The sequence below is a fragment of the Tamandua tetradactyla genome, chromosome Y (genome assembly GCF_023851605.1).
Source record: "Tamandua tetradactyla isolate mTamTet1 chromosome Y, mTamTet1.pri, whole genome shotgun sequence".
NCBI classification, from domain to species: Eukaryota; Metazoa; Chordata; class Mammalia; order Pilosa; family Myrmecophagidae; genus Tamandua; species Tamandua tetradactyla.
The window spans coordinates 14,656,039-14,683,527 of record NC_135354.1 but is presented as its reverse complement, the minus strand read 5'-3'; the positions used below and the strand labels follow the sequence as shown (position 1 = coordinate 14,683,527).

General features: G+C 33.4%; 1 protein-coding gene across 1 annotated transcript; it reads left to right on the top strand.

Moving 5' to 3' along the window:
• The first annotated feature begins 11,497 nt into the window (after nt 1-11,497).
• On the top strand, nt 11,498-25,901 carry LOC143672593 (eukaryotic translation initiation factor 1A, X-chromosomal-like). Its single transcript, XM_077147184.1, has 7 exons — nt 11,498-11,693; nt 14,714-14,797; nt 17,086-17,189; nt 18,148-18,198; nt 21,458-21,539; nt 23,538-23,629; nt 24,880-25,901. The coding sequence occupies exons 1-7, from the start codon at nt 11,678-11,680 to the stop codon at nt 24,883-24,885; spliced, it is 435 nt and encodes a 144-aa protein (XP_077003299.1). The 5' UTR covers nt 11,498-11,677; the 3' UTR covers nt 24,886-25,901.
• Nucleotides 25,902-27,489: the final 1,588 nt, after the last annotated feature.

Here is a 27,489-nt window from a genome sequence, read left to right as displayed (position 1 = left end):
TGAAGAATACATGTGTAACAACAGAGAAATGAAGGGGAATAATTGTGAAAAACAGCTAAAACCTTATCTTACCTATAAAAAATCAACAGATAATACCTGTTACTGAAGTCAAATGCAATTGAATTTGTTATTTATTGGAAATTTATACTGAAAGATTTATGCAAATGAGGTTGTCATCATATATATATGAAATAGAGATTTTTTGAATATTATTCAACCATAAAATTGATTCTAATTCTCGTATATGCTGTATAATGGATAAGAATTATAGTCAATGAAATAAGTCACACAAAAAGACATATACAGATTTCTCTTATATGAAATATTTAGAGGAAGCAAATTCATAAAGCCAGGAAAACATTTTAGAGCCTACCTAGGGCTAGCATTATGGCACGTTGTTTACTAAAAATAGGGTTTCTGGAAGTTTGGAAACCACGGTATGTATGGTAGAAATCAAAGTTCCGCACTGTAACTGTAAACAATGCCAGTGAATTATACAATAGCCACAAACTGTAGGATGGGTAAATTTCTCACTTTTAGTCTAGGAAATTTCTCTTCCCAGATAACATTTAAGTAGAAAACTAGATTCCAATTTGCACAAGTATTATCTAGATCATATGCTTTTCTCTCTAAATAATAATTAGTAATGTAAAACAATTGGAAAGCGGGATCCATGGTCAGAAAGAAAACAACTAGAAACTCACTCCGATAGTACTCATGTATTGGATTTAGCAGATCAAAATTGAAAACAGTATTTATAAATATATCAAGAATTATGGAAAATCATGTTCAAATAATCTAATTTTAGGAATAGTAACTATAAAATAACCAAATGCAAATTCTTCACTACATGAGTGTACTCAAATGTTAAATTTACTGGATGAGTTAAGGAATAGATTTGAGACAGCACTAGAAATAATGGTTGATCTTGATTAGACTTTAATAGAAATCATCCACTGTGAATAACAAAGACAAATGATGAGAAAGAGGAGCAGAATAGCAAAGGCCTTTGAGATGAGAATAAGATTAATGCTGTGACTACAATAATTTCTCAGAGAAAGAGGAGGAAGTAAAACAAACTAAGAAATATATATTTAAAATTAAGGGAAAAACATTGCCTAACTTTAATAAAAAGCATTAATTTATAGATCTAAGAATTTAGCAAACCTAAGCAGCTTATAAACAAACATATCCACACCTGGTTATATTATGCTCAAAATTCTTTATGGAAAAAATCAAAAGAAACCTTGGAAGTAGCAAAACCAAATGATTCGTATAAAGTACTGACTGACTTCTCATCAGAAACGATGGCAGATAGAAGTCAGTGAATTAACATTAGCATGTTTTATGAGAAAATTGTCAAATATTGTGTTCTGTATCTAGCAAATCTATCCTTCAAAAATGAAGATGGAAAATGAGATATTCCACATAAAGAAAAGAAGAAAATATATTGCAGCAAATCTGACTTACAAGAAACACTAAAGAAATTCCTCATGCTGAAAGCAGGTAACACCATACAGTAATTCCTATAAATATGAAGAAATCCACATAAGTACAAAACATAAATTGGTATGTAAAAATAAAAGACCATGTAAATGTATGTTTTTTCTTCTTTATTTGGATGTTACCAAATAAATTATATAAAATGATCTTGATAATATTTATTCCTACATGCAAAACATGTTTACATGACATATAATTAATTCACCAAGTTTCAAGAAAGGGAGAAGGAACAGAGTGAAATTGATACAAATATATGTATAGTATTGAAATTGTTATGTTAACCTGAAGTAGACTGTCATATGTGAAGATATATATTGTAATCTCTAGAGCAATATGCTGCTAACTGATAAATGGATCAAAATAGAAATCATGAGGAAAACAATGAAACAGTTGGAACTGAACTAAATTAAAATAATAGATAAAAATTAAGCTAAAACAGGAATAAGAAAAAAATATTATAATTATAATAAGAGAAAAATAATATATTAGGAAAAATATGTAATTTTAAAAATCTAATGAAAAGTAAATAAAACTAAAAGTAAATAGGATAAAGAAGTTAAAAAGGAGATAGCAATGAAATAGAAGACAGTGAACAATAGCAAATATCAATTAAACAAAAGATTTTTAATAGGGAAAGAATAAATGGGAGAAGACACAAATTATCGAAATTAGGAAGAAAAGACATCACTACAAGTTCTAGAAAAATATTAATGATTATACAATAATTAGCATAACCTGAAGCCTACAAATACAGAAACTATTAAATTGGACAAATTGTAGGGAGACAGAAATTATATACATAGCCTGAACAAAAGTAGCGTATTTTAATAAATGTAAAATCAGTAATGAATATTAAATTAGTAATTAAATATCTCTGACAGAGACATTCTAAGCTCATTTGACAATACAAGTAAATTCTATCAAAAATTAAGAAAATATTATACAAGGTTTTGTAATTGGATTGGCTGTCTTTTTGTTATTGAGTTGAACAATCTCTTTATAAATTCTGCATACTAGACCTTTATCTGATATGTCATTTCCAAATATTGTCTCCCATTGTGTAGGCTGTCTTTTTGCTTTCTTGATGAAGTTCTTTGATGCACAAAAGTGTTTAATTTTGAGGAGCTCCCATTTATTTATTTATTTCTTCAGTGCTCTTATTTTAGGTGTAAGATCCATAAAACTGCCTCCAATTATAAGATTTATAAGATATCTCCCCATATTTTCCTCTGTTTTATGGTCTTAGACCTAATGTTTAGATCTCTGATCCATTTTGAGTTAGCTTTGTATAGGGGGTGAGATGCAGGTACTCTTTCATTCTTTTGCATATGGCTATCCAGTTCTCTAGGCACCATTTATTGAAGAGACTGTTCTGTCCCAAATGAGTTGGCTTGACTGCCTTATCAAAGATCAAATGTCCATAGATGAGAGGGTCTATATCTGAGCACTCTATTCAATTCCATTGGTCAATATATCTATCTTTATGCCAGTACCATGCTGTTTTGACCACTGCAGCTTCATAATATGCCCTAAAGTCAGGCAGCGTGAGACCTCCAGCTTTGTTTTTTTTTCCTCAAGATACTTTTAGGAATTCAGGGCACCCTGCCCTTCCAGATAAATTTGCTTATCGGTTTTTCTATTTCTGAAAAGTTGTTGGGATTTTGATTGGTATTGAGTTGAATCTGTAAATCAATTTAGGTGGAACTGACATCTTAACTATATTTAGTTTTCCAATCCATAAACATGGTATGCCCTTCCATCTATTTAGGTCTTCTGTTATTTCTTTTAACAGATTTTTGTAGTTTTCTTTGTATAGGTCTTTTGACTCTTTAGTTAAATTTATTCCTAAGTATTTTATTCTTTTAATTGCAATTGTAAATGAATTCATTTCTTGATTTCCTCCTCAGATTGTTCATTACTTGTGTATAGAAACACTACAGATTTTTAAATATTGATCTTGTAACCTGCCACTTTGCTGTACTCATTTATTAGCTCTAGTAGTATTGCTGTGGATTTATCAGGGTTTTCGATATATAGTATCATATCATCTGCAAACAGTGATAGTTTTACTTCTTCCTTTCCAATTTTGATGCCTTGTATTTCTTTTTCCTGTCTAATTGCTCTGGCTAGAACTTCCAGCACAATATTGAATAGCAGTGGTGATAGTGGACATCCTTGTCTTATTCCTGATCTTAGGGGGAAAGTTTTCAGTTTTTCCCCATTGATGATATTAGCTGTGGGTTTTTGATATATTCCTTTTATCATTTTAAGGAAGTTCCCTTGTATTCCTATCCTTTGAAGTGTTTTCAACAGGAAAGGGTGTTGAATCCTGTCAGATGCCTTCTCTGCATCAATTGAGATGATCATGTGATTTTCTGCCTTGATTTGTTGATATGATGTATTACATTAATTGATTTTCTTATGTTGAACCATCCTTGCATAACTGGGATGAATCCTACTTGGTCATGATGTACAATTCTTTTAATGTATTGCTGGATTCGATTTGCTAGAATTTTGTTGAGGATTTTTGCATCTATATTCATTAGAGAGATTGGTCTGTAGTTTTCTTTTTTTGTAATATCTTTGCCTGGTTTTGGTATGAGGGTGATGTTGGCTTCATAGAATGAATTAGGTAGCTTTCCCTCCTCTTCAATTTATGAAGAGTTTGAGCAGGGTTGGTACTAATTCTTTCTGGAATGTTTGGTAGAATTCACATGTGAAGCCTCTAGTCCTGGACTTTTCTTTTTGGGAAGCTTTTTAATGACTGATTCAATTTCTTTACTTGTGATTGGTTTGTTGAGGTCATCTATTTCTTCTTGAGTCAAAGTTGGTTGTTCATGCCTTTCTAGGAACTTGTCCATTTCATCTACATTGTTGCATTTATTAGCATAAAGTTGTTCATAGTACCCTGTTATTACCTCCTTTATTTCTGTGAGGTCAGTGATTATGTCTCCTCTTCCATTTCTGATCTTATTTATTTGCATCCTTTCTCTTCTTCTTTTTGTCAATCTTGCTAAGGGCCCATCAGTATTATTGATTTTCCCATAGAACCAACTTCTGGTTTTACTGATTTTCTGAATTGTTTTCATGTTCTCAATTTCATTTATTTCTGCTCTAATCTTTGTTATTTCTTTCCTTTTGCTTGCTTTGGGGTTAGCTTGCTGTTCTTTCTCCAGTTCTTCCAAGTGGACAGTTAATTCCTGAATTTTTGCCCTTTCTTCTTTTCTGATATAGGCATTTAGGGCAATAAATTTCCCTCTTAGCACTGCCTTTGCTGAATCCCATAAGTTTTGATATGCTGTGCTTTCATTTTCATTTGCCTCGAGATATTTAATGATTTCTCTTGTAATTTCTTCCTTGACCCACTGGTTGTTTAAGAGTGTGTTGTTGAGCCTCTACATATTTGTGAATTTTCTGGCACTCTGCCTATTAGAGATTTCCAACTTCATTCCTTTATGATCTGAGAAAGTGTTGTGTATGATTTCAATCTTTTTAAATTTGTTGAGACTTGCTTTGTGACCCAGCATATGGTCTATCTTTGAGAATGATCCATGAGCAGTTGAGAAAAAGGTGTATCCTGTTGTTGTGGGGTGTAATGTCCTATAAATGTCTGTTAAGTCTAGCTCATTTATTGTAATATTCAAATTCTCTGTTTCTTTATTGATCCTCTGTCTCCATGTTCTGTCCATTGATGAGAGTGGGGAATTGAAGTCTCCAACTATTATGGTAGATGTGTCTATTTCCCTTTTCAGTGTTTGCAGTGTATTCCTCACGTATTTTGGGGCATTCTGGTCCAGTGCATAAATATTTAGGATTGTTATGTCTTCTTGTTTAATTGTTCCTTTTATTAGTAGATAGTATCCTTCTTTGTCTCTTTTAACTGTTTTACATTTGAAGTCTAATTTGTTGGATATTAGTATAGCTACACCTGTTCTTTTCTGGTTGTTATTTGCATGAAATATCTTTTTCCAACCTTTCATTTTCAACCTATGTTTATCTTTGGGTCTAAGATGCATTTCCTGTAGACAGCATATAGAAGGATCCTGTTTTTTAATCCATTCTGCCAGTCTATGTCTTTTGATTGGGGAATTCAATCCATTAACATTTAGCGTTATTACTGTTTAGGTAGTACTTTCCTCTACCATTTTGCCTTTTGTATTTTATATGTCATATCTAATTTTCCTTCTTTCTACACTCTTCTCTCTTCTATCTTTTCATATCTGTCTCTAGTGCTCCCTTTAGTATTTCTTGCAGAGCTGTTGTCTTGGTCACAAATTCTCTCAGTGATTTTTTGTCTGAAAATGTTTTAATTTCTCCCTCATTTTTGAAGGACAGTTTTCCTGGATATAGAATTCTTGGTTGGCAGTTTTTTCTCTTTTAGTGATTTAAATATATCATCCCACTGTCTTCTAACCTCCATGGTTTATGCTGAGAAATCTACACATAATCTTATTGGGTTTCCCTTGTATGTAATGGATTGCTTTTCTCTTGCTGTTTTCAAGACCCTCTCTTTCTCTTTGACCTCTGACATTCTGACTAGTAAGTGTCTTGGAGAATGTCTATTTGGATTTATTCTCTTTGGGGTGCGTTGGCCTTCTTGGATCTGTAATTTTAGGTCTTTCATAAGAGTTGGGAAACGTTCAGTGATAATTTCTTCCATTATTTTTTCTGCTCCTTTTCCCTTCTCTTCTCCTTCTGGGACACCCACAACACGTATATTTGTGCGCTTCATATTATCATTCAATTCCCTGAGTCCCTGCTCATATTTTTCCATTCTTTTCCCTATAGTTTCTGTTTCTTTTTGGATTTCAGATGTTCCACCCTCCAGTTCACTAATTCTAACCTCTGTCTCTTGAAATCTACCATTGTAGGTTTGCACTATTTTTCTCATCTCTTCTACTGTATCTTTCATTCCCATAAGTTCTGTGATTTGTTTTTTCAGACTTTCCATTTCTTCTTTTTGTTCATTCCTTGCCTTCTTCATGTCCTCCCTCAATCCATTGATTTCATTTTTGATGAGGTTTTCCATTTCTGTTTGTATATTCTGCATTAATTGTTTCAGCTCCTGTATCTCATTTGAACTATTGGTTTGCTCCTTTGACTGGGCCATATCTTCAATTTTCCTGGTGTGATTTGTTATTTTTTGCTGGCGTCTAGACATTTAATTACCTTAATTAGTTTATTCTGGAGATTGCTTTCACTTATCTTACCTAGGGTTTTCTTGCTAGATGAGTTTGTTGTCTATCTGTTCTTTGACCTTCAGTTCAGCTTTTCCTGGTTCTCTAGCTTAAGTTTTGTTTAACAGAGTGTATTTTTTCAGTTCTTGTTTTCTTGTTTCTTGCCCTACTTGTAAGGTGTCTTTTCCCTCCCCACCTTAGGAGGGTCTACATAGGTATTACAGACTCCAACTGGGTTTTCCCAGACTAAACTGACCTCCTATCATGGGGAAGGAGTCACCTGTGTCAATTTTCCCTGAGGGTGAGACCCAGCAGGTTGAAAGACTTTCCTGTGAGGTCTCTGGGCTCTGTTTTTCTTATCTTGCCCAGTATATGGCGTTTGTCTGCCTGTGGGTCTCACCAGCAAAAGATGTTGTGGCTCCTTTAACTTTAGAAGGCTCTCCCTGCTGAGGGTGTGGTGGAGACTGAGGAGAGGTTGTAGGTTGGTTTTAATGGCTTCAAATTTCCAAGCCCTGGGGTCTGGATTGCTTGATGGAGGGATTCCTCCTGAGTTGGGCTTCACCTCCGTTTTGTCCCTTTTCCTCTTTTTCAGTTAGCCCAATAGGCTACCTCCGCCTTGACCAGTTTTGCCTGAGCTGGGGGCCTATTTTTAGTAGCCAGAATTGTTTATTAATGCCACAATTGGTGTTTGGTTGGACTCAGTCCCTGCTACTGTTAGTGTGTCTTTCCTTTCCCTCTGGGAAGCTGCCTGTTGGGGAGGGGCACCGGGCGCCGGCCACAGCAGCTTGGAGAACTCATGGTTCCAGAGACTCACAGCCGGTCCAGCTGGTCCAGACTGGGGTGTGCTGTGTGTCTGGTCACTAAAGTGGCTCTGGGAGCTGTTCTGTACTGTTTATGGTTATTTAGTAGTTGTTCTGGGGGATGAACTAAAACGGGCACATTGCTAAGCCACCATATTGGCCCCCCTCTCCTGCTGATAAAAATTTTAAAAGGAATAAATAAATGAAGAGAAATAGTGTGCGTAGATTGGAAAATTCCATTTGGTAAGATGGTAGTTTATATATTTATACAAACTATATATTTGTATATTATAAAATAGTTTATATATTTATATATATTATATCTATAATTTAAACTATAGATAGAATTTAACCCATAATAAATCCAAGGTTCCTGTGATGGAAAAGTTTTGGAAATAGACAGTGGCCAATACTATGAATGTATTTACTAAACTTAAATTTTCTGCATGAAAAATAGTTAAAATGGTAAATCTTACATTATATATATTTACAACAATTGTTATTTAAAATCCCAAAGGTCTTGATTGTAGAAGTTCACAAAATTATCCAAAAAGTTATATGCAAAGGTAAGGATCTATTATAAATAAAACAGCTTTGAGAAAGTTGTGGAACTTACAACTACCTGATTTAAAATTGTACACTGATAAAGATAATGTGCCTTTGACATAAGGATAGATATTTAGATCAATGAAGCAGAATATAGAGTGAAGAAATATACCCTAACCATGGGCAAACTGATTTCTGTCAACAAAGGTACATAGCAAATGCAATTAAAACAGTCTTTTCAACAAATATGGCTGGGACAGTTAAATATTCATATCACATTTCTCACCATGCATCATGAATTTTAAAAAATCTTTAGGATTATGGATTAGGCAAAGAATCCTTAGATATAGCATCCTAAGCACAAGTGATAGCAGAAAAAAAATTGATAAACTGGAAATCAGAAGAACTACTTTTTTTTGCACATCAAAATACACTTTTAAGAAAATGAAACAAAAGGCATGAAAAGTATTTGATAATCCTATATCTAATTCAAGATTTCTAACTAGAACACATAAAGAACTATAACACTTCAGTAATAAGAAGACAACTCAATTTAAAAATGAGTTTTATAAAGAGTCAAACTGGCATTTTACTCAAGAAATATGTGAATGGCTCAAAAAGCACAGAAAAATACGCTTAACATCCCTAATATTTAGGGAAACACAAGTTAGAAATTCAATGAGATACCACCTTAAATCACTCAACTGCTAAAGTGTGAAGGTAAGACAATAGCAAAAATTGGCAAGACTGAGGATATTATGCTTTGGAAAACTGACAATTTACCTACAAAGTTAAACACAAATCACCATACTTTCCCACAATGGGAGGACCTAGTATTCCTGCAATCATTAGGACTGCTAATTTGATGGGGCAGTCCCTGAACCTTGTGGTTCACCCCTATGAAACTTACTCCTACAAAGGAAAGCTAAGCCTGCTTATGATTATGTCTAAAAGTCATCCCTGGAGAACCTCTTTTGTTGCTCAGATGTGGTCTCTCTCTCTCTCTCTCTCTCTCTCTCTCTCGTTGCTCAGATGTGGTCTCTCTCTCTTTCTCTCTCTTTTGTTGCTCAGATGTGATCTCTCTCACTCTCTCTCTCTATGCAGCTGAATCCTCTGCCCTCCCCCCTACATGGTACATGATCCCCAGGGGTATAAAGTTCCCTGACAACATGCAACAGGACTCCTGGGATGAGGTGGATCCAACATAATGGGATTGAGAAAGCCTTCTTGACCAAAAGGGGGAAGAGAGAAATGAGACAAAACAAAGTTTCAGTAGTTGAGAGGTAATAAACAAAGCTGATGAGTTTAAGGCTAGAAATAAAGTAGCTCCAGGACTTGGGTCATTTCTATTCTGGTGGGTCACCAGCTACAAATATGTGGACTGGATTATTTACATATATTATAATCAACAAAGATTTACCAACTACACCAGAGATGCAGTGAAGGACAATGCAGGATACCTAGATGCTATTAGTTGAATCACATGGGAAAACAGGGTAGCCCTAGATTTGATGTTTGCTAAAAAGGGAGGCATTGGTGCTATGACCAGAGGTAACTGTTTTACATTCATCCCTAATAATACAGCTCCAGACAGAACTTTCACCAAAGCTTTACAAGGCTTAAGGGCTCTTATCTGAAGAAATGGTGGAGAATTCAGGCATTGATAATCTTCTCATGGAATGTGTAAAATGTTCGTTTAAGAAATGGAAAGGGGTGGCACTACCTTTATTTTAACTTCTTTAATTATCATAGCTGGGATACTGACAGTGATTGGGTGTTGCAAAACCCCACACATTGGGGGCTAACTCAAAAGACTTATTGAGACTGCGCTAACCAAGCAAATGCCTGTTCCATACAGACAAAACTATTTGTACACCCTTACGGAGGAAGATGTCTATGATAAAGAATATGAAAAAACTCTTAGCAAATTTGAAAAAAGAACTAGAATGTGAAAACTAAAAAGGTTGAGAAGAAAGAGGGGATTTGTAAGAATAAAATTAAGTTTAGTTTTCACACAAAAAGGCACGGGATAGGGGAAAACAAAATTTTGATGTAGGTGGAGGGAGTCTCTCCCAAAGCGTTTTCCTTATATTGATTTTTAAAAAAGTGAATTAGACCTCTCAGATAAAACATGACTTCTGGTGTACTACTCAGTCAATGCGCAAACAGTGGAGGAATTTGCATGCTAAGCTTTGGGAATAAATGTTGCTTCCTCCAGTTGTTTGTGAGGCCAGCCACCACATTTTGGTTATGCTAGTTCTTGTAAAATCATTAATAAATGACTTTCTTCTCCACAATTGGTTAAGTGCTTATTCTCTCTCAGGTGCAGTTCTCTTTCTGACAGAGACAGAAGTCAATCTAAACGTACCTTCTTCTTAATTCTCCTTCCTTTCCTTTTATATTGAGCATCTACAACACACTAGTTACTTTGTTTGATGCTGATGTAACGGTAAGAACTGACATCTGCTTGATGAGGTTTACAGTGAGACAGAGAAAACAAATACTGAAACGTGTAATAGTTGTCTTTGAAATACTATACTTCATAAATGTTAGGAAGCCAACGCCATTTTTGTACAGCCTCCTGCCAGGAATTTCGCCCCTGATTCGCGCCAGTTTTCAAATAGAAAGCTGTGGCGATGGGGAATCTGTGAGATCCTCAAAAAAAAACAGAGTCCTGAACAGTGAGGCCCTTCTCATCCCACAACAGACTGATAAACAAGTCTCTTTGTCTCGATGAGGTGAGATTCTTGAAGATGCTTCATCAAGGATCTGGAGGAAAAACTTTCCAACACCGGTTTACAGTGGGAAGGGTAGTTTAGGTTTTCATAACCCCCAACAGACAAAGAAATGGCAGAGGTTCAGAAGAAAAAAAGGAAAAAATATATAGAAGAGGAAAAGCCGTTTGGTCAGCATGTACTCTTTTCGTATGGGTTCCTCTTCTTGTTGACTATTTGGGTTTTTGATCTTGTCCTGCAAGAGGAGGAAGGTGCTGATTAGTTCACATACTGTTTTACTCCTGCAAGCAAAGTATGGGAGGTTTTCTGGAAACAGAAAAGTTTCTTGAGATTAGGCCAAAAGCGAACTATTTCACCAAGGGCTTTTTAGGCTTAAAGTAGCTCTAGGCTGCTCCAGTGAAGACAGAGATCATAAATATTTTTCCAGCTGCTGAGAACTACGTTAGGCAGTCTAGCTAAATACACTGAGTAACTTTTTTTTATCTAGCTAGCCATCAGGTGGACAAAAAGGAGTTAAAACAGAGTTAATGATAAAGTCAGTTATCGCATCAGCAGCTTCTCAAGAGGGAGACATACTTTTGTGGAACAGAAGGAGCAGTAAACCTCACCTATGGTTTGTCTGAAGCTGCTCGACCACTTCATCCCAGCATCGGCCTTTTACCTGCTAGCAAATCCTACGTCTCCCTTCACGCCTGCGTCATGGGGTTAAGGATGATTCGCGCAGCAGCGTGGGAGGGAAAACGAACGCACGTAGCTGTGACGCCATTTAGCGGCGACCAGCGCTAGTTGCTTGGACTATCGTATCTGCTTTGTTCTGTGGGTTTCCTGGCTGCGTACTTTTATCTGCAGGGAACACAAGTTGCCGCGTTCCCACCAGTAAAGGAGGCAGCGAGTCAGCTGTTCAGTCCACACCGCCATGCCTAAGAATAAAGGTAATACCATCCGGACCCGCGGACTAGTTTTTCTTAGTCCGAGACCCGGACCATGCCCACTATCGCCGGTTGCCAAGGCCGGAGTGAGCTTCCTTCCAATTTTCCCTTCCCGCTCCCTGCAGGGAGCCTCTCACGCGCCTCTGACGTTTGCAGAGGAGTGAGAAGTTATTTCTGTTTCTTAGTTGGTGGAGCAAACGCCATTTTTGTAGGCCCTGTTGCAAGAAATGTAGGCTTTTACTCCTGATTGGCAGCAAACTTCAAACCGAAAGTTGGTGATGGGGACAAACCAGACCCTTTTCAGGAGCTGCCAGTTCCTCGCAAATCTAGCCCTTCGGTTTTTCTGGGCGTGGAAATTACTCTGTTTCTTTAAAGATAGCTCGGTGTTGTTGAAAAGCGCAGACGTCTCCTTATAAACCGTGGTCGACTTCGGTACTTTGTACATTCATCTTAAAAAATTTACTCCTCCCACCTTTTACAGACTTTAACACTTTTTTCCAGAAAGTGTGTTCAGATTTACTTAACTGTGATGCTTTTGCGTCATTGTCTGAGTCCGTTGTGAAGCAAAATGTTGATGAATTAACAAAATTCAGTATAAGTTTATTTGAAATTTCTAAAATGGTAGGTCGAACACGGGGTCAAGAAAAATATTTGCCCGATCACGCCTATTATTTTTTATATCCTGTAATTTCTCGAAGAAAATTGTAGACAGAAAAACGTATTTTTTACTAGAGAGAACCGTGTTTCACAACCTTCAAAAGTCTCTTGAGACCCAGACGTAATTGTATTCTTTGTATTTAAACTGCGGTCCCCACTGATTGTACATCATTTTCTCTTCTTACCTGTCACAGCTCCAGGGCACCTTGCCGGCCTCATAACAGAACTCACGAATCCTTTTTGTAGAAAAGTCTTCCTCTTAGTTCTGGGAAAGGCCAAATATGATAAAAAGTTGAAGAAGTCTTAATAACTTTCTTCTAACCAGTGTAATTGTTGGTTTCCTTTGAAATGGAAGTTGGGTGATTTCAGTAGGTGCCTTGTTCTCACCTTTATTTCTAGTTCTGACATTTCCAATTCACTTGTTAGCTATATGCTTAAAAGCACACACACAAATATCTGTTGGATGCACCTAGAATTAGTACAGTTTACAAGGTAGTGGTTATCTAGTACATACTGGTAGATAAAATCAATTCCACTCTGTCTGAGTCCATTTTCGAGTAATAGGTTCTGCCTTGTTTCCATGGGGAAAGGACTGCTGAACTAAATAATACCTTAGAAAGATCCCGTTAGAGAGTGTCTCGAACATATTTGATTTGAAATACACTATGTTACCAGGCAGTAAAATATGGCAGAAACAGGGACAGAATCAGAATAAGGTCCAGAGATGTACAAGCATCTTTTGGTGCACATATCTGCAGGGAGGCCAGGGCAAAAGTATTATCCCCACCCCAGTACTGCAGCACATCTCAGTCCATTCCCTGGGGTTATTCATGATTAAAGAAAAAAAAAGTTCATGAGAGTATAGGTAATTCTAGTAAAACAGCAGGTTTTTATATATGTTTTAAGTCTTTTTATATTTTGAGTATGCAAAACATAGATGATATATTGGAACCATGGAAATCCAGTACTTTTGAACCTTAGAATTTCAACAGATACTGTTAGAGCCCTGTCTGTACCCCTCCCCAAATCCTTCTCTTCTCTCTCTAGTGATAGTCATCATATTGAATTTGGTGATTATCATTCCGGTACTTGGAAAACTAGTCATATTGTCTCCTATGTTACTCAGAAGAAGGCTCCTTTTCAAGGCCCTTGAATTACAAGATGATGCTTATTGCTTATAGTTGTAAAATTTATACTTTTTACTTGAAAATCCAAAAGTCCAGTGAATAGTCTTGGTGAGGGTTACCCAAGTAAGGATATACATTACTGTGCACTGTTTGTTGAATTACTTTTCCTTTGAGTGGATTTTTATTCTGCTTGTTTCTTCTGGAAAATTTAGGATTCTATCTTCAAATCAGGAAAACACATTTTCTTACTCATGAGGTGTGTTTGGACTAAAAAGTACTATCAGGAGGTTTGCTAGATACGATTTTTAAGTTTCTGCTTTTTAAGAAATATTTGAAATAGCTTGGTTTAAACATTTGAAAAACTGCCATATTCCTTTTTACTACTCAGTAAACCGGAAGTCTTATCCTTACCTTGTTGGAGCGTACAGTCTAGTTTGAAGATATGACGTGATAAATCTTGATACATAGAATACTTTTCTCTTTCTGGGGAATTGGTTTTGATGACTGATTAGTGTGATGACAAATACTGAAACTAGGTGGATTATGCAATAACGGAGGCCCACAGGACAGTCTACCCTCTACAATAAGTAAAGAGTGAGTTTGTTTAAGAAGTTATATGTCTGTCTTTGCAGGGTTCCGTGCAGATTTTTAATTCTATTTTGGGTGTGAGCCTTTTGTACTTCAAACTCTTACATTATTAGTACATGTGTAACATTTTGGAAATGACTACCATTGTGGTTTAGTTTTAAAATGGGAATGAAATGCTGTGAACTACCCCAAAGTTAAAATTATTTAGTTGAAAACTTCACAAGGAAATAAAGTTAGTAAAAATACTCAGATGTATTCAACTTCAGTAATAAACAGTAATACAAAATTAAAGAGTGAAGTATATCTTTAGTATGGTGAAGTTATTGTGAAAATGATAGTAATCTCTGGAATATTCCTTCTATATATTTTTACATAAGACCTACTTTTATGTTGGAAAAAATCCCAAAACTAATGATCAGAAAGAATGTGTTAATCATATAAATATAGGACTAGAAGGAAGTAACTAAATTAAGTATAATTTAAACATCTTTAATTCTACTAATGTAGGAATTAAGTGATGTATTTTAACTTTTTCTCTACATAAGACTAGAAATGAGTCTTGTAAGCCTTATTTTAGTTTTGAAAAATATACTGTCTTACAAATCCTTTGCAGTTCATTTTTTATTTACTTTTTGCTTTTTAATCAATTAGGTAAGGGAGGTAAAAATAGGCGTAGAGGTAAAAATGAGAATGAATCCGAAAAAAGAGAGTTGGTGTTTAAAGAAGATGGGCAAGGTAAGACTTTTTAAATTAGGCTCTTTTTAACATTTTCATTGTAAATTTCAGTCTTTAAACCTAAATGAGTAGTCATGTTAGAATCCTGCATGTCTGAGTTTTCTTTCCTACTTCTCTTCTCCCACACTTCTCCAGAACTCAGTTTTAGCCATCTTTTCTTTAATATTCTTAGACTAGATAGAGGATAGATTGGTGGCATTTTTGTAAACAGTTTTCATTGTTTTATGAAAAATAACGTAGGATGACTAAGAGTGAATTTTATGTTTCTGAGAAAATTAAGCCTAGCAAATATTGCTGAAGTTCCATACTTCATGTACTTTTATTGTCTTGGCAGTGAGTTATGCCGTTCATCATTTGGTAATCATGGATATTTGTGAGGGGCATATTCCAAGGTCTTTTTACTTTTTAGGTCTTTAATTCTTTAGTGCACGTCATAAAATGTAATAAAATGAAACAACTATCAACAGACCTATTAGATTATTATAGATTTTTTTCTTTTTTTTAGAATAGTTTTGCTTTATTAAATAGGAAAATTAATAAAATGCTTTTTTAACTTTTAAAAAATAAGTTTTGATATCTGGTAATGCAAATTCTCAAACTTTGCCCTTTTTAAAAAAATGAATTTGTCATTCTTAGTTCTTTAAGATTGTCAATAGATTTTAAAAGTACAAGCCAAGGTATTAAGAATGAGTGAAATAAATGGTTGAAGCACTTTTTCTTTCTTTTTTTTTTTGAATAATGTCAGATCACAGGAAAATTTTAATACCAGCATAATAAACTCTCGTTACATTAACCGATAACTACCATTTTATATGTGTATTTTTTTGTAACCATTTTAAATGTTATTGTGACATTATATTACTTTCGATATAACTACTTCAACCTTCCACCTAAGAGCAATCTTTTTCTTTCAGAGCTATAGTAGAATTATTAAAAGAAATTTAATTTTAATTTAATTCTCTTATCGTGCTGTCCAGTATGATAACCATGTGCCAAATGTGGCTATTTGAGTGAACTGAAATTAAAATAAATAGGTGGTGATTAGTTTTAGCAGTGCATATATAGAGTGCTCCATCAAGAATCTATATTAGATAATTACATATAGTCAGTGTTAAATTTCTCTAGTTGTCTCAATAAATTTTAGCACTTACGTTGCAAAAAAAAATGTTTCAATATAGAACTTTTGGTGGAATTGTTGATACTAGAAATACAAACCAATAAAAAGTCAGCATCTTTTAATTATATGAAATGTGTTTACTGTAGGAAGTCTTTTAGTTCTTAGCCTTCTTCCCTCTCAATGAAGAAATCTTTAGAAATTTTCAAAATCAATTTTCTTTCTTTTTTACCTCTGTTTTGGAAAAACGCAGATTAGTAAATTGGATTCAAAGTTTGAAAATAAAAGGATGACTCCCTCTTATTGGTCTCACAAATTTCCCTTTCAAATTTGTCATTAATTATAAATTAGTAGATGTTCTCTTTATAATGTAGTCATCCATTACACTTCCTAACATTCTGTATTTAATTTTAGAAGTGACTGGCCCATAGTGACTAGTGTTTAATTTTTTACCAGTGTGCATTAAAAGAATTAAGTGGGTTCTTGGGAATAGTTTTGGAAATTCTTTGCTTTAAACGCTTGGAATTGTACGTAGGAATATGATTCCTGTTTTTATAAGAACTTTAAAATAATCACCAAGGTATTCACAAAGCATTGTTAATTATTAAGCTACCTTTACTTAACTCTAAAATTTCACAGGGGAAGGAAAGCCAAAATTCCAGCTAGGATCTGAATGTGAGAGTTTGATGAGCCAGGTTTAGTGTACATTTTGGTATGAAGCCACCAGATGATAAAAATTATAGCATACTGTCATGGTGATAGTCTACTCAAAATGAATAGATAAAACATTTCTAATAATGAGCATTTATTCGTGAAAGTAACATTTGTACGTGGGACAGATTATTTGAGCTCTATAGGCTTTGTTTACTCTAAAATTGGGAGAACTATGTATCTACTTCAAACACAGCTAGGAGAGGCTTTAGAAATCATTGAACCGATGAAAACTTTTTAATTTTCCTGAATAAAATTAGATTGTCACTTTGAAAGCAGTCCCTCCGGAGTAGAATATTAATATTAATACATTACTGTGCAAGTCATATACTTTAACATTTTGTGTTTGATTGAAATTTAGCATAAACTTAAATTTTTATGTACAGTATTCTACATTTCAGTTGTCACATTGTTACATTATAACAAAAGTTGCAGAACAGCTCATTTCTTTTTTTCTTCTCAGAGTATGCACAGGTAATCAAAATGTTGGGTAATGGACGATTAGAAGCAATGTGTTTTGATGGTATAAAGAGATTATGTCATATCAGAGGAAAATTGAGAAAAAAGGTAGGTGTGGAGATCTTAATGTTAACTTTAATATAAAATTTGTTTCTTACTTTTTGTTTTTATTTTTAAGCAGCTCTGTTTTGGTTTATATGCACCAAGCAACTCAGTTTCATGAGTTCCCAAAAGATTTCAGTAGAACAGGGATTCACATGACAATGTGAATCAATAAAACAAGATCCTTGATGATAAGTTTCTTAAGATTCTATTTAAAATGGATTATTTGCATAATTTAATTTGTAGTCTAGCCAAAAAATGTTTAACCTGAACCTAATAAAGAAGAAACAGACAAAACCCAGTTTGTGAATCAAATAGCCGAATCTTTCATAAAATGTTAGTGCCACAAAAGGAGGAATTAAAAAAAAAAAACAAGCTGGGAAAGTATTCTGCACTAAAGAAGACTAAATATAGTGCATGGACTTGACTATATTTTACTTGGGGAAACCAGCAATAAATGGTTTTCATTATGGTATACACTAGATACTAGTATTGTTATGAGTGTTAAATTACCTATGCTAAAAAAATAGGGCTGCCGTGAAGATAATTTTTAATTCTTCATCACAATAGTTTAGCCATACAGTCAAAAATACCTATTTTTTAAATCTGTTAATCCTTTCATTTCCAAATTAATGGGATTTTAGGGGCTGCATTTATTTAGATGAATATCGTGTATAATTAAACATCTTAGTGATTTGAGATTAAAAATTTCTAATATCCATGATGAGCAATCGTTCTAGAATTTTAAAACTTAAGTAGTGGAAAGAAAATATTTGAATTCTTACATTTTATCATTTTAAATTGTAGAAAGTTGTGAAGTAGACACCAATAGTTTTATCACTACTGTATTTTTTCCTAATTCTTAACAGATAAATTCTGTATATGTGTGTGTGTGTGAAGACATATAACGTTATACATTGGTTTATTTTTATTTGAAATATAATTAGTAAATTTTCTTTCCTAGGTTTGGATAAATACCTCAGACGTTATTTTGGTTGGTCTTCGGGACTATCAGGTAAAAATTACAGTTTTAGAAAATACGGGTTAAGCATATTGGACCAATTCCTGCCATATATTCATCTTTCCATTCTGTTTTCACACATTTAGTAAGGACCAGTTGTGTTAGAAACTATATTTTTCTAATTCAGAATAATTTCCATGGTTAGACGATAGTGCATATAATTTGTGGAAAGGCATGCTCAACATTGTTGTTAATTCTTTGTGATATGCAGTAAATATTTTATGTATTTGTACAAATACCACAGACCATGTTGTCATCAAACATTAAAGGCTAGGTAATGTTTTTCGAACGTCAGTCTGTAAAATATTATTGGTGTAGGATAAAATTTTTTCACTGCTCCATGATAAAAGAAGGTACATAAATATTATTCCTGTTGTTTTTTCTGATGCTTGTCTGTTTTCTTTAAATGTTACTTTTTGTGGAAATGAGAGTAATTATATGGTACAGTTTTAGTGTTCTTAACAAAACAAAAATTTAGTAATATTATGTTCAGGCTTCATCCTCATTTATTTTTATAATTTTAAGGTTCAAGTTCTTAAGGTTAGAGATGGGAACCACTCTTCAAAAGGATGCTTATGAATAAGTCAAGATTCCCATCATAAAGCATGATAGTGAAATTTCACAAGATAAGACACACATACATGTGTTATAAATGTGATAAATAAGTTATATCAGGTTAAGGTGAGCATTCAAAGGAAAAAATGTTAGTTGCTGTCAGTGTTGTAAATCTGTAGACTTGAGGGTGTGTGAAATCCCATTTTATTTCCATCTATTAGAACTCATCACCTTGTGCTTAAATTACATTGAGGTTTTTAAATTCTGCTGTTAGGTGGAATTTTTGATAGATACATTAAATCTAGATCCTTTTTGATCTTTTGTGTAGTCTATCCATTGTTGAAGTTGGCAAATTGAAGTCAGTTATTTCACGTTCAGCTCCAGTAATTTCTCTTTTTTAAATGATTTATTGATATTGTTTTTAGCATGACAAAATTCTGATTTTTGTTAGATGTCCTTGATTCTGTTAACTCTTTGAACATATTTAAAATAATGGACTGAAGTCTGTCTATTAAGTCCAGTTTTGGGACAGTTTTCCCCCCATACATGAGCTACATTTTTCTGTTCCCTTAATTGTCTCCTTATTTTTTAGTTGAAAATTTAATATTTCAAATAAAACATTCAGGTCTGGATATCTCATTCCCTCTTCTAGGATTTATTTTTGCTTTTAGTGGTGTTTTTGAATCAATTCTGTAATGCCTTTGTTCTTTCTTTGTTGGATTTGTGACCATTAAAATCTACTTTGTTAGCTTAGAGGTCAAACAATGATTGGACTGAAATTTCCTAAAATTCCTGGAATGGTTAAGATTCTTAGTCTTTCAGATGGGTTGTCTGTGTGTTTTGAAGTCATGCCTCCAACATTCAGCATGCCATTTGATGATGCTATCACTTCCTACTTGTGCACAGCTTCAGGGTCAGCAAGTATTGAGGACTTAGGAACTTTTGAGGTTTTTCCAAAGTCTACCCACAATGCTGAATTTTTATGAGTGGCCTGCTAGATTCCAAAGAATACATGAAAGCTTTAACTGTTTTTGGCCATGGTGTCATTTACTCTGCTTTAAGTGCACACCCACCTCACCACATCCCACATTCCTCTGGGGTCGGGGGAAGGAGGATGAGATTGGGATGTGAGCTCTAAAGTCAGACCAAATAAACAATGGGACATTCCAGAAACTGATGGACAGTTTTCTGAAAAAGGAACTTTGGGGAGGTTTCACGCTGCTGCTCCACCAGTAGGTGCTGATCTGCTTGTTCCATAGAGCTGGAACGAGGGGATTGGGAATAGGAAAGTTAATACCACAAAGATGAGTGTTTTTATCAAGTCACCATTTTTCTTGAATTAAATTCTCCTCACATTGCTTTAAATCTTTGCTTAACTTCCAAATTTTTCACAACATTTGGATCCTGACATTTATTTCTGTTTTTGTTGATGTTATGAAGAGCACATTTTAGAATGTTCTTACTAAATTTCTCCCACTGACATCACTGTTCTGTTACTATAGTCAAGGCCATATACTGATTTTTCTTCCTTTTTTTTTTACCTTCCAGAATTAATATTTTCGTGTATATTATCTTGTTTGGTCTTCATAATAAACGAATACAATAAAATAATCATTAATTAATTCACTGTTAGGACAAGAAAACCACAGTTCTGAAAGGAGTGATATTTTAACAATAAAAGTTACAGCCTGGGGCGGGCCGCGGTGGCTCAGCGGGCAAAGTGCTTGCCTGCTATGCCGGAGGACCTCGGTTCGATTCCCGGCCCCAGCCCATGTAACAAAAACAAAAGAAACAAAATACAGTAAAACAAGAAAATGTTTAAAGATGTTTCCCTTTCTTCCTTCCTTCCTTCCTTCTCTCTGTCTTTCCTTTAAAAAAAAAAAAAAAAAAAAAAAAAAAAAAAAAAAAAGTTACAGCCTGGGCCAACTCTCCTGGTTAATTTTTGGTTGAATTTTCATCTAAATCTCACTACTCAAAGACTTGTAACTCCATTACTGTGCTCCGTGATTATGTAAGTCCCGTGATTATGGGACTTTGTTCCCATTCTCAGACCTAATGAATCAAAATCTGAATTTATGTTTCGTTTATACTTTAGAGTTTGAGAGGTGTTGAATTCCCATTACATCACTGAGATAATTTAAGCTTCCTTTCTTTGAATTAATTTTTTAGGTTAATTTTAAGTGTGCAACTTTAGCATTTTATCCCCTCTAAGAAGTAAGATTCTTTCAGATGTGAAAATGTGAATATTTTAGATCAGTAGTTCTTAGTGGGCTATTTGCATCAGGAACACCACAGAGCTTTTAAAAATACACTCTTGGATTTCAACCCTGGTATTTTAGTCACTCTTCCTGAGGGAGGCTTCTGTTTTTGAAGTTTTACAAGAAATTTGAATGATAATGTACTTAAGAATATGTCATATCAAAAGTTTCCTAAAAGATTAGATCTGTCCAGTTGTCTTATATTAAGTGATATCTTCAAGTATCTTTTCTAAGGTATATTAATCATTATGCATGCATGCAAACTACTTTCTGATGGTTTTCAACCCAAGGATATTTTTTAGAGAGTAAACAAAAACAGTAGCATTTTTAACAGAACTATAAATGAGCTTTTTAAAAAAAATGTTAATTCGAAAATATTTTTTGGAACAACTGATAATTTTGTCATAACAAGTTTTAAAAGATGTTTGTCTGTTTTTAAGGATAACAAAGCTGATGTGATTTTAAAATACAATGCAGATGAAGCTAGGAGTCTGAAGGCATATGGCGAGCTTCCAGAGCATGGTAATGTCTGAGTCATGATGGTTCCTTAAAATACTGTGTTATTATGGGTGTTTAGGTGAAAGAATTTGGTAAACACTTCTGTTTTACATATTTACTTGTTTGATGGTGTATTTACTTATTGTGCCTACCTATATTTCATTATATTATGTATTTTAGAAGTAAATAGAATTGTTTCTAGTAAATGTATTTTTGAGGGAGAGTTTATAAAATTTAAAACTCCTCCACATTTTCATGTAATAGTTGCCAAACGAATACATTTGTTACAGTGTTTTTTTAAGTGGATGCAGTGTATACTTCATCTTAGTGTAGAAGGATCCCATAGGATACATTATTTTCTAAATTAATTTACAAACACTTCACCAAACATATAACTCCTATTTCCCCGACCATTTTCTGGTAACCTGTAATCTACTTTGTCTGCTTATCCAGTTTTCTAACACTGTATATGTGGGCCAAACTGCCAAACTATTTCCCCATTGCATGTGCTGGTGTTCATGGGGAGAATCACTTGGCCATAGATGTGTGGGTCTGTATCTGGAGATTCAGTTCGTTCTTTAGACCTGCATGTCTATTTTTTGCCAGTTCCCCATTGTTTTGATTTTTGAATCTTTATAGTACAATATGAAATTGAGAAGTGTGAGCTTTCCATCTTTGTTTCTCAAAATTGTTTTGGCTGTTTAGGGCCCTTGTAGTTCCATATGTAATTGAGAATTAGCTTTTTGTGTCTGCAAAAAAGGCTGCTGGAATTTTGATAGATGAATTGAATTTGTAGATCACTTAGGGCATATCGACGTGCTAACAGTATTAAGTCTTCCATAATATGAACTCTGAATGTTTTGTCTTTTATTGTAGGACTTATTTTCTTTCAGCTGTGTTTCGTGGTGCTAAGTCTACAATTATTTTGTATCTTTTGTTAAATTTATTCCTAGATAGTTTTTTCTTTTAGATGCTATTGTAAATGGAACTGTTTTCTCAAGTTCCTCATCAGAGTATCTGTTGTGTGTGTATAGAAACAGTTAATTTTTTAATGATGATCTTAAACCCTGCCATTTACTGGACTTGTTTATTAGCTTTAGTAGTTTTCTTGTGTATTTTTTGGATTTCTATATAATCAGAACTGTGTCTGCAAATAGAGATAGTTTTACTTTTTTCTTTCCAATATTTCTTTTCCCTCCCTGATTTCTCTGGTTGAAACTTGAACAATATTGAATGGAAAGGTCGACATCCTTACCTTATTCCTGATCTGAAAGGGAAAAGATTTGTCTCTCACTGTTGATTAAAATGTGACCCTTTATCATGGGTGGGCTTTTTTTAACAGACTTTTTTCTTATATGAAAAAGTAACACATTTTTGCTGCAGAAAACTTGAGAAGATAAAAATAAATCCTTTATAACTTTATCAAAGAGGAAATGTTCTGTTTCTAACTGTACTTGGCATTCATTTTATTTTATTGCTTTTTACTCATGATAGAAGATTTGTACATAAGCATAAAAACGCTGATAAAATTATTTATTGGCATTTCAGGAAGAGCTTATATGTCTGGTTATAGGGCTTCCTGGCTAACTTTCATGACTAACATGGTTTGACGAAATGTTTTTAGCTGATGGGTGAACTAGCATTTCTCATCTTAACACTCTTATACATGCTAAATAGAAGTATACACAAATCTTTTGAAGCATGCTGTGAAGTTTTAATGACTTTGAATTAGTGTAATTTAAAGCCTACTTGCCTTATTAAAAACACCTTTTCAAAGAAAAAAATCTTAGCACTTATTCTTTATTGTAATGATTTAGGAAGTCTGAGGATTTTACTGTACAATATTTTATATCATTGGTTCATTAGATATAAAGTAGAATTTTTCTTCAAAGAAATTATATTGAAGTTTGACTTCTAAAAGTCTCCCTTTTTGTATAGCTCATTACTTAATATCAGATTCATTTCTTTCCATTTAAATAACATCTTTCTTAAATAATGAGTAGATTTGTTTTTTATATTAAGCTAAAATAAATGAAACAGATACATTTGGTCCTGGAGATGATGATGAAATTCAGTTTGATGACATTGGCGATGATGATGAAGATATTGATGATGTAAGTAGATAACTTTGTGTTTTTTTTATATATATATTAAATTTGTGTTTTTTATTTTATAAATAATCTATAAACAGCTCCAACAATTTCCTTTAATCTAAGCATACTAAAGTCTTAAATGAAGTATTTTAAACTGAACGATAACACCATCATCAAGATTTTACTGTTTATAACTTTTATACTTGGTGTATTATATATATATATATATATATATATATGTATGTATGTATGTATTAATCCTTATGCTTATTCATCAGTGAGCCTTGTATTTTGATGTGCCTCCAGACTGATTAGATTACTTACACCATCATTAAAAAGAAATTGAGTATATATGCTATCAAGGTGTTATTTTTTCATTTTAACTATACATGCTACTCTGCCTTTATAATATGTAATTTGTAGCATATCTGAAAAGAGAAAGTGAAGAAATATGTAAGAAATTAATACATTATTCTGTTTCCTTTATGTAGCTCACTTTAGACACCATGAGCCAGAGTATTTCTTGTGAATAAACTGTTCATACTTTGATAGTAGGATTCATAATTATTTTCTATATTAAGAACTTAAAAAAATCCTAACATCTTGACAGCTGAGTTAGGATTAAATTACAGTACCTATCAGTGCATGCATGAATATGAAGCTACTTAGAAATGATAGGGTAAAGATCTAGGTAGGTTAAGGTTTTCCTCAGAAGAATGCATTTCTGATTATGTGTCAGCATTTACTTGGAACATTCCTTGGCAGAGTGATGGGTAGATATGATAAAAACACTGGTGAAGGTAATTTGTATTAGTTTGACCAGTTTTTAAGGGTTTGTTTTGTTGATCGGCTGAAAACCCTGCCTATGGAGAAGAACCCTTCAGATGAATTACCATTGTTCTGTTCTTTCCTCCTATCACCAAATTGACTTAAGAGAAGGATAATTTGGTTAAGAACACTTCTGTTCTTAAAGAACTATGGTCTCTTAAATACTCCTACAACCAAAATACAAAAGAAGAAAATAGAAGGATTGTCCTTATAAGTATATGTTACAGCATACAGCATTCTGAAAGATTTCATAAATGTTTGCTGGGAAGAAATCAGATCTAAGAAAAATATGTTATATAGATTTTTCTGTTCAGATGTGTTATTTTTGTTCAAGTAAATTTATTTCTCAGCCTAAGGGGATGAAGGTTTTAGCTTTTATGTGGTAGTCTTTTGTAGTATAAGAATTATTTTTTCCACAGATTTTGTTTTGTTTTCATTTACAGATCTAAATTGAATTCAGCGTTTTACATTACAGTTTTTCTGAGAATTTGTTCTACAGTTTGGATTTTTGTTATCGCCTGTTAAGAAAACTAAACCTCCATTTGGCAGAAGTGTAGCTTGTTAAAGCAGTTTAATGTTTGTTTTAAAGTATTTATTATATTTCTTTAAAATTTATGATGCTGAAATATTTGAAGTAAAATGTTAATCCACTTTGTTCTTTTGATATTAGGAAACTTAAGAGTAATATCCACTGTTGTAAAAGGAAATTCCTATTCTATTGAGACCATTTCCAGCAAATGGATATATTAAATAAATTGGCTAATAATCACTACGTATTTTAATGAGCCCTAGTATGAGCAAGTGTGAACGAGTAAGTGTACTGTACATGTGTGTCAGCTAACTAGATATTCTCTTGTGATTTGTATAAAATTTAAGGAAGGCAGAAATCTGCAGCTGAAGTCAGTGATTGGGGTATTTTCTTATATAGGCAGTCATGTGTATTTTATACTAACTTTGATAACATACATTCGTTACACCTTTTTTTGCTTACATTTATTAAAAAAAAAATCCCAAAATGTGCAGATTTTAGAACATTGTTTTGGATAGCAGTTTTCAGTGTGAAAGATGAATAGCTGCAAATACTAAATTAATAATTACTTATCTTAACTTTGGAAATATGGATACCTTATTTGTCAAATTTTTACTTAAAGGCATAGAAAGTTTTTCAAACAATAGACATTAGGTGGCAAGATTCACAGATTATTTTTAATATGCAAAAAGTTCATAGATGTAATTTTTTTAAAAAACATTCATTTTAAGCTTTAAACTGCAATTGTGAATGTTATGTTAGAAATGTATAATGAAAGTTAATTTTATAATAACTTTTATAAATTAAGCATTTCTCAAACTGTTAAGCCTAGGAAAGAGGGAGTCCCCAATTTAATGAAAAAAATGTTCTTAATTTCTGAATGAAGAGCCACAGCTAACTGAGATCTATAATAAAGAAAATGTCTTGTCAAATATATTTTAAGCTTCCTATCTTAATGCTGTGTTTTATTGTGTGTATTGATTTTTGGTATGTGTTTCATGAGATGTTTAAATTGTAACCTTTCTTTTGATTTTTGTTTGTTAAAAGTTATCAGTTATAATGTGAATTTTAAGAACTGAGCTATGAAGACCTAATTGGCCACAGTTGAGTCTTATGCTTCTTTTTTTGGAGAAGAGATTTATCAAATAGTTTGTGGAATATTTTTTTCTTTTTCAATGATAAAATTAGTATAAAGGAAATACATTCACCTTTGCATGCCTTCATACAGCATAATTTCACTTCCTTAGAAATATTGAGTCCAAATCTGAGGCTGGAATATAGGTACTAATAAAACATGCTTAAAGAGTGTACATTTTGCTCATGACTTTATTCTATGAAGTTTGTGAACAATTACTTAGATAAAGCCATCTGAGATCAAGGACTGTGTAGATTAGTATTCGTTTTCATAGGTATTCAGAATTTTTAGTCACTTAAATAGGTATGCAAACATAAGTGTTTTTGTAGAATATATAGCATTTATCCTCCAATTTTACCAAAATGTTAAAACTGAAAATGTAATGTAGGTCATACTAGTTGTAGAGCAACCAACACATTAGGTCTGTATCAAATATGGTTTATCTAAAGATTCTTTTTTGTTGAAAAATTATTTTTATAACTTGATTCCATGTGTGTAAATATTTATTCCTGCATTATTTATGCTTAGTATTCTCATGAACACAGAAGTCACAGCAAGTTTACATTAATCCCTGCATATCTATAATAGCAAAGATATGATAAAATTAATGAGATACGATGAATAATAGCATTTCATAGAAATAAATTTTCTGCTGTTGGGCAGCATAATAGGAGATGGAATACATTTGCAGTTTATGCTTTATTTTCCCCATTTTAGCATAATAGACCTTTCTGACCATTGTTGTCTTTGCTTTTTGCTGCTTAATTTCTTTTAGCCATTAGACAGTTAATTTAATAGTGTGTCTTAAAATGCAGCATTGTGAGGGGGCGGGGTTCCTGTTTAACTGTAGAATTCCTACTAATGAACTGCTTGTTAGTGCCAGTGGCCAGAACGCAGATTCTTTTGATCTTATTTCAGTGTTACTTCTGTGCCAAGTTATGACACATGTCACGTGTATCTAATTTGAATTATTGGGAAATCTTTGTACTTGCAGGGATTCATGCTTATGAGACTCATTTAATCATAAACACAAAATACGTGTTAAGATACTAAAATGACATGGAGTGTTAGGAGCCTTCTCTTTTATGATAGCTGTTATTCCCAAATGATTTGATCACAATTTTACAAAGAATAATCAAAGTGAAGACTTAAAATTTTTATATTATTTTATAACTGACAATTGAAGGATTTCTAATTTGAGATCTGCTTAAATTGGCACCGCATAAAGCTGAAAGTGGTGTAAGGATAAGTCATTGTGACTCTATGCTAATGTTGTAATGGAAAGTGTGGCACTGGGCCAGTGTTAAAATGAAACAAGCATATCATGTCTTTTGAATCATAGTTTGTTCTTAATGAAAGAGACCTCAGAGAACTAACCATTAGATCTCT

Excerpts from the sequence above, each read along its gene's own strand:
- LOC143672593 (XM_077147184.1), top strand. Across the intron at positions 14,798-17,085 it reads GTTTAAAGAAGATGGGCAAG|AGTATGCACAGGTAATCAAA; the intron begins GTAAGACTTTTT and ends TTTTCTTCTCAG. Across the intron at positions 18,199-21,457 it reads TTGGTCTTCGGGACTATCAG|GATAACAAAGCTGATGTGAT; the intron begins GTAAAAATTACA and ends TCTGTTTTTAAG.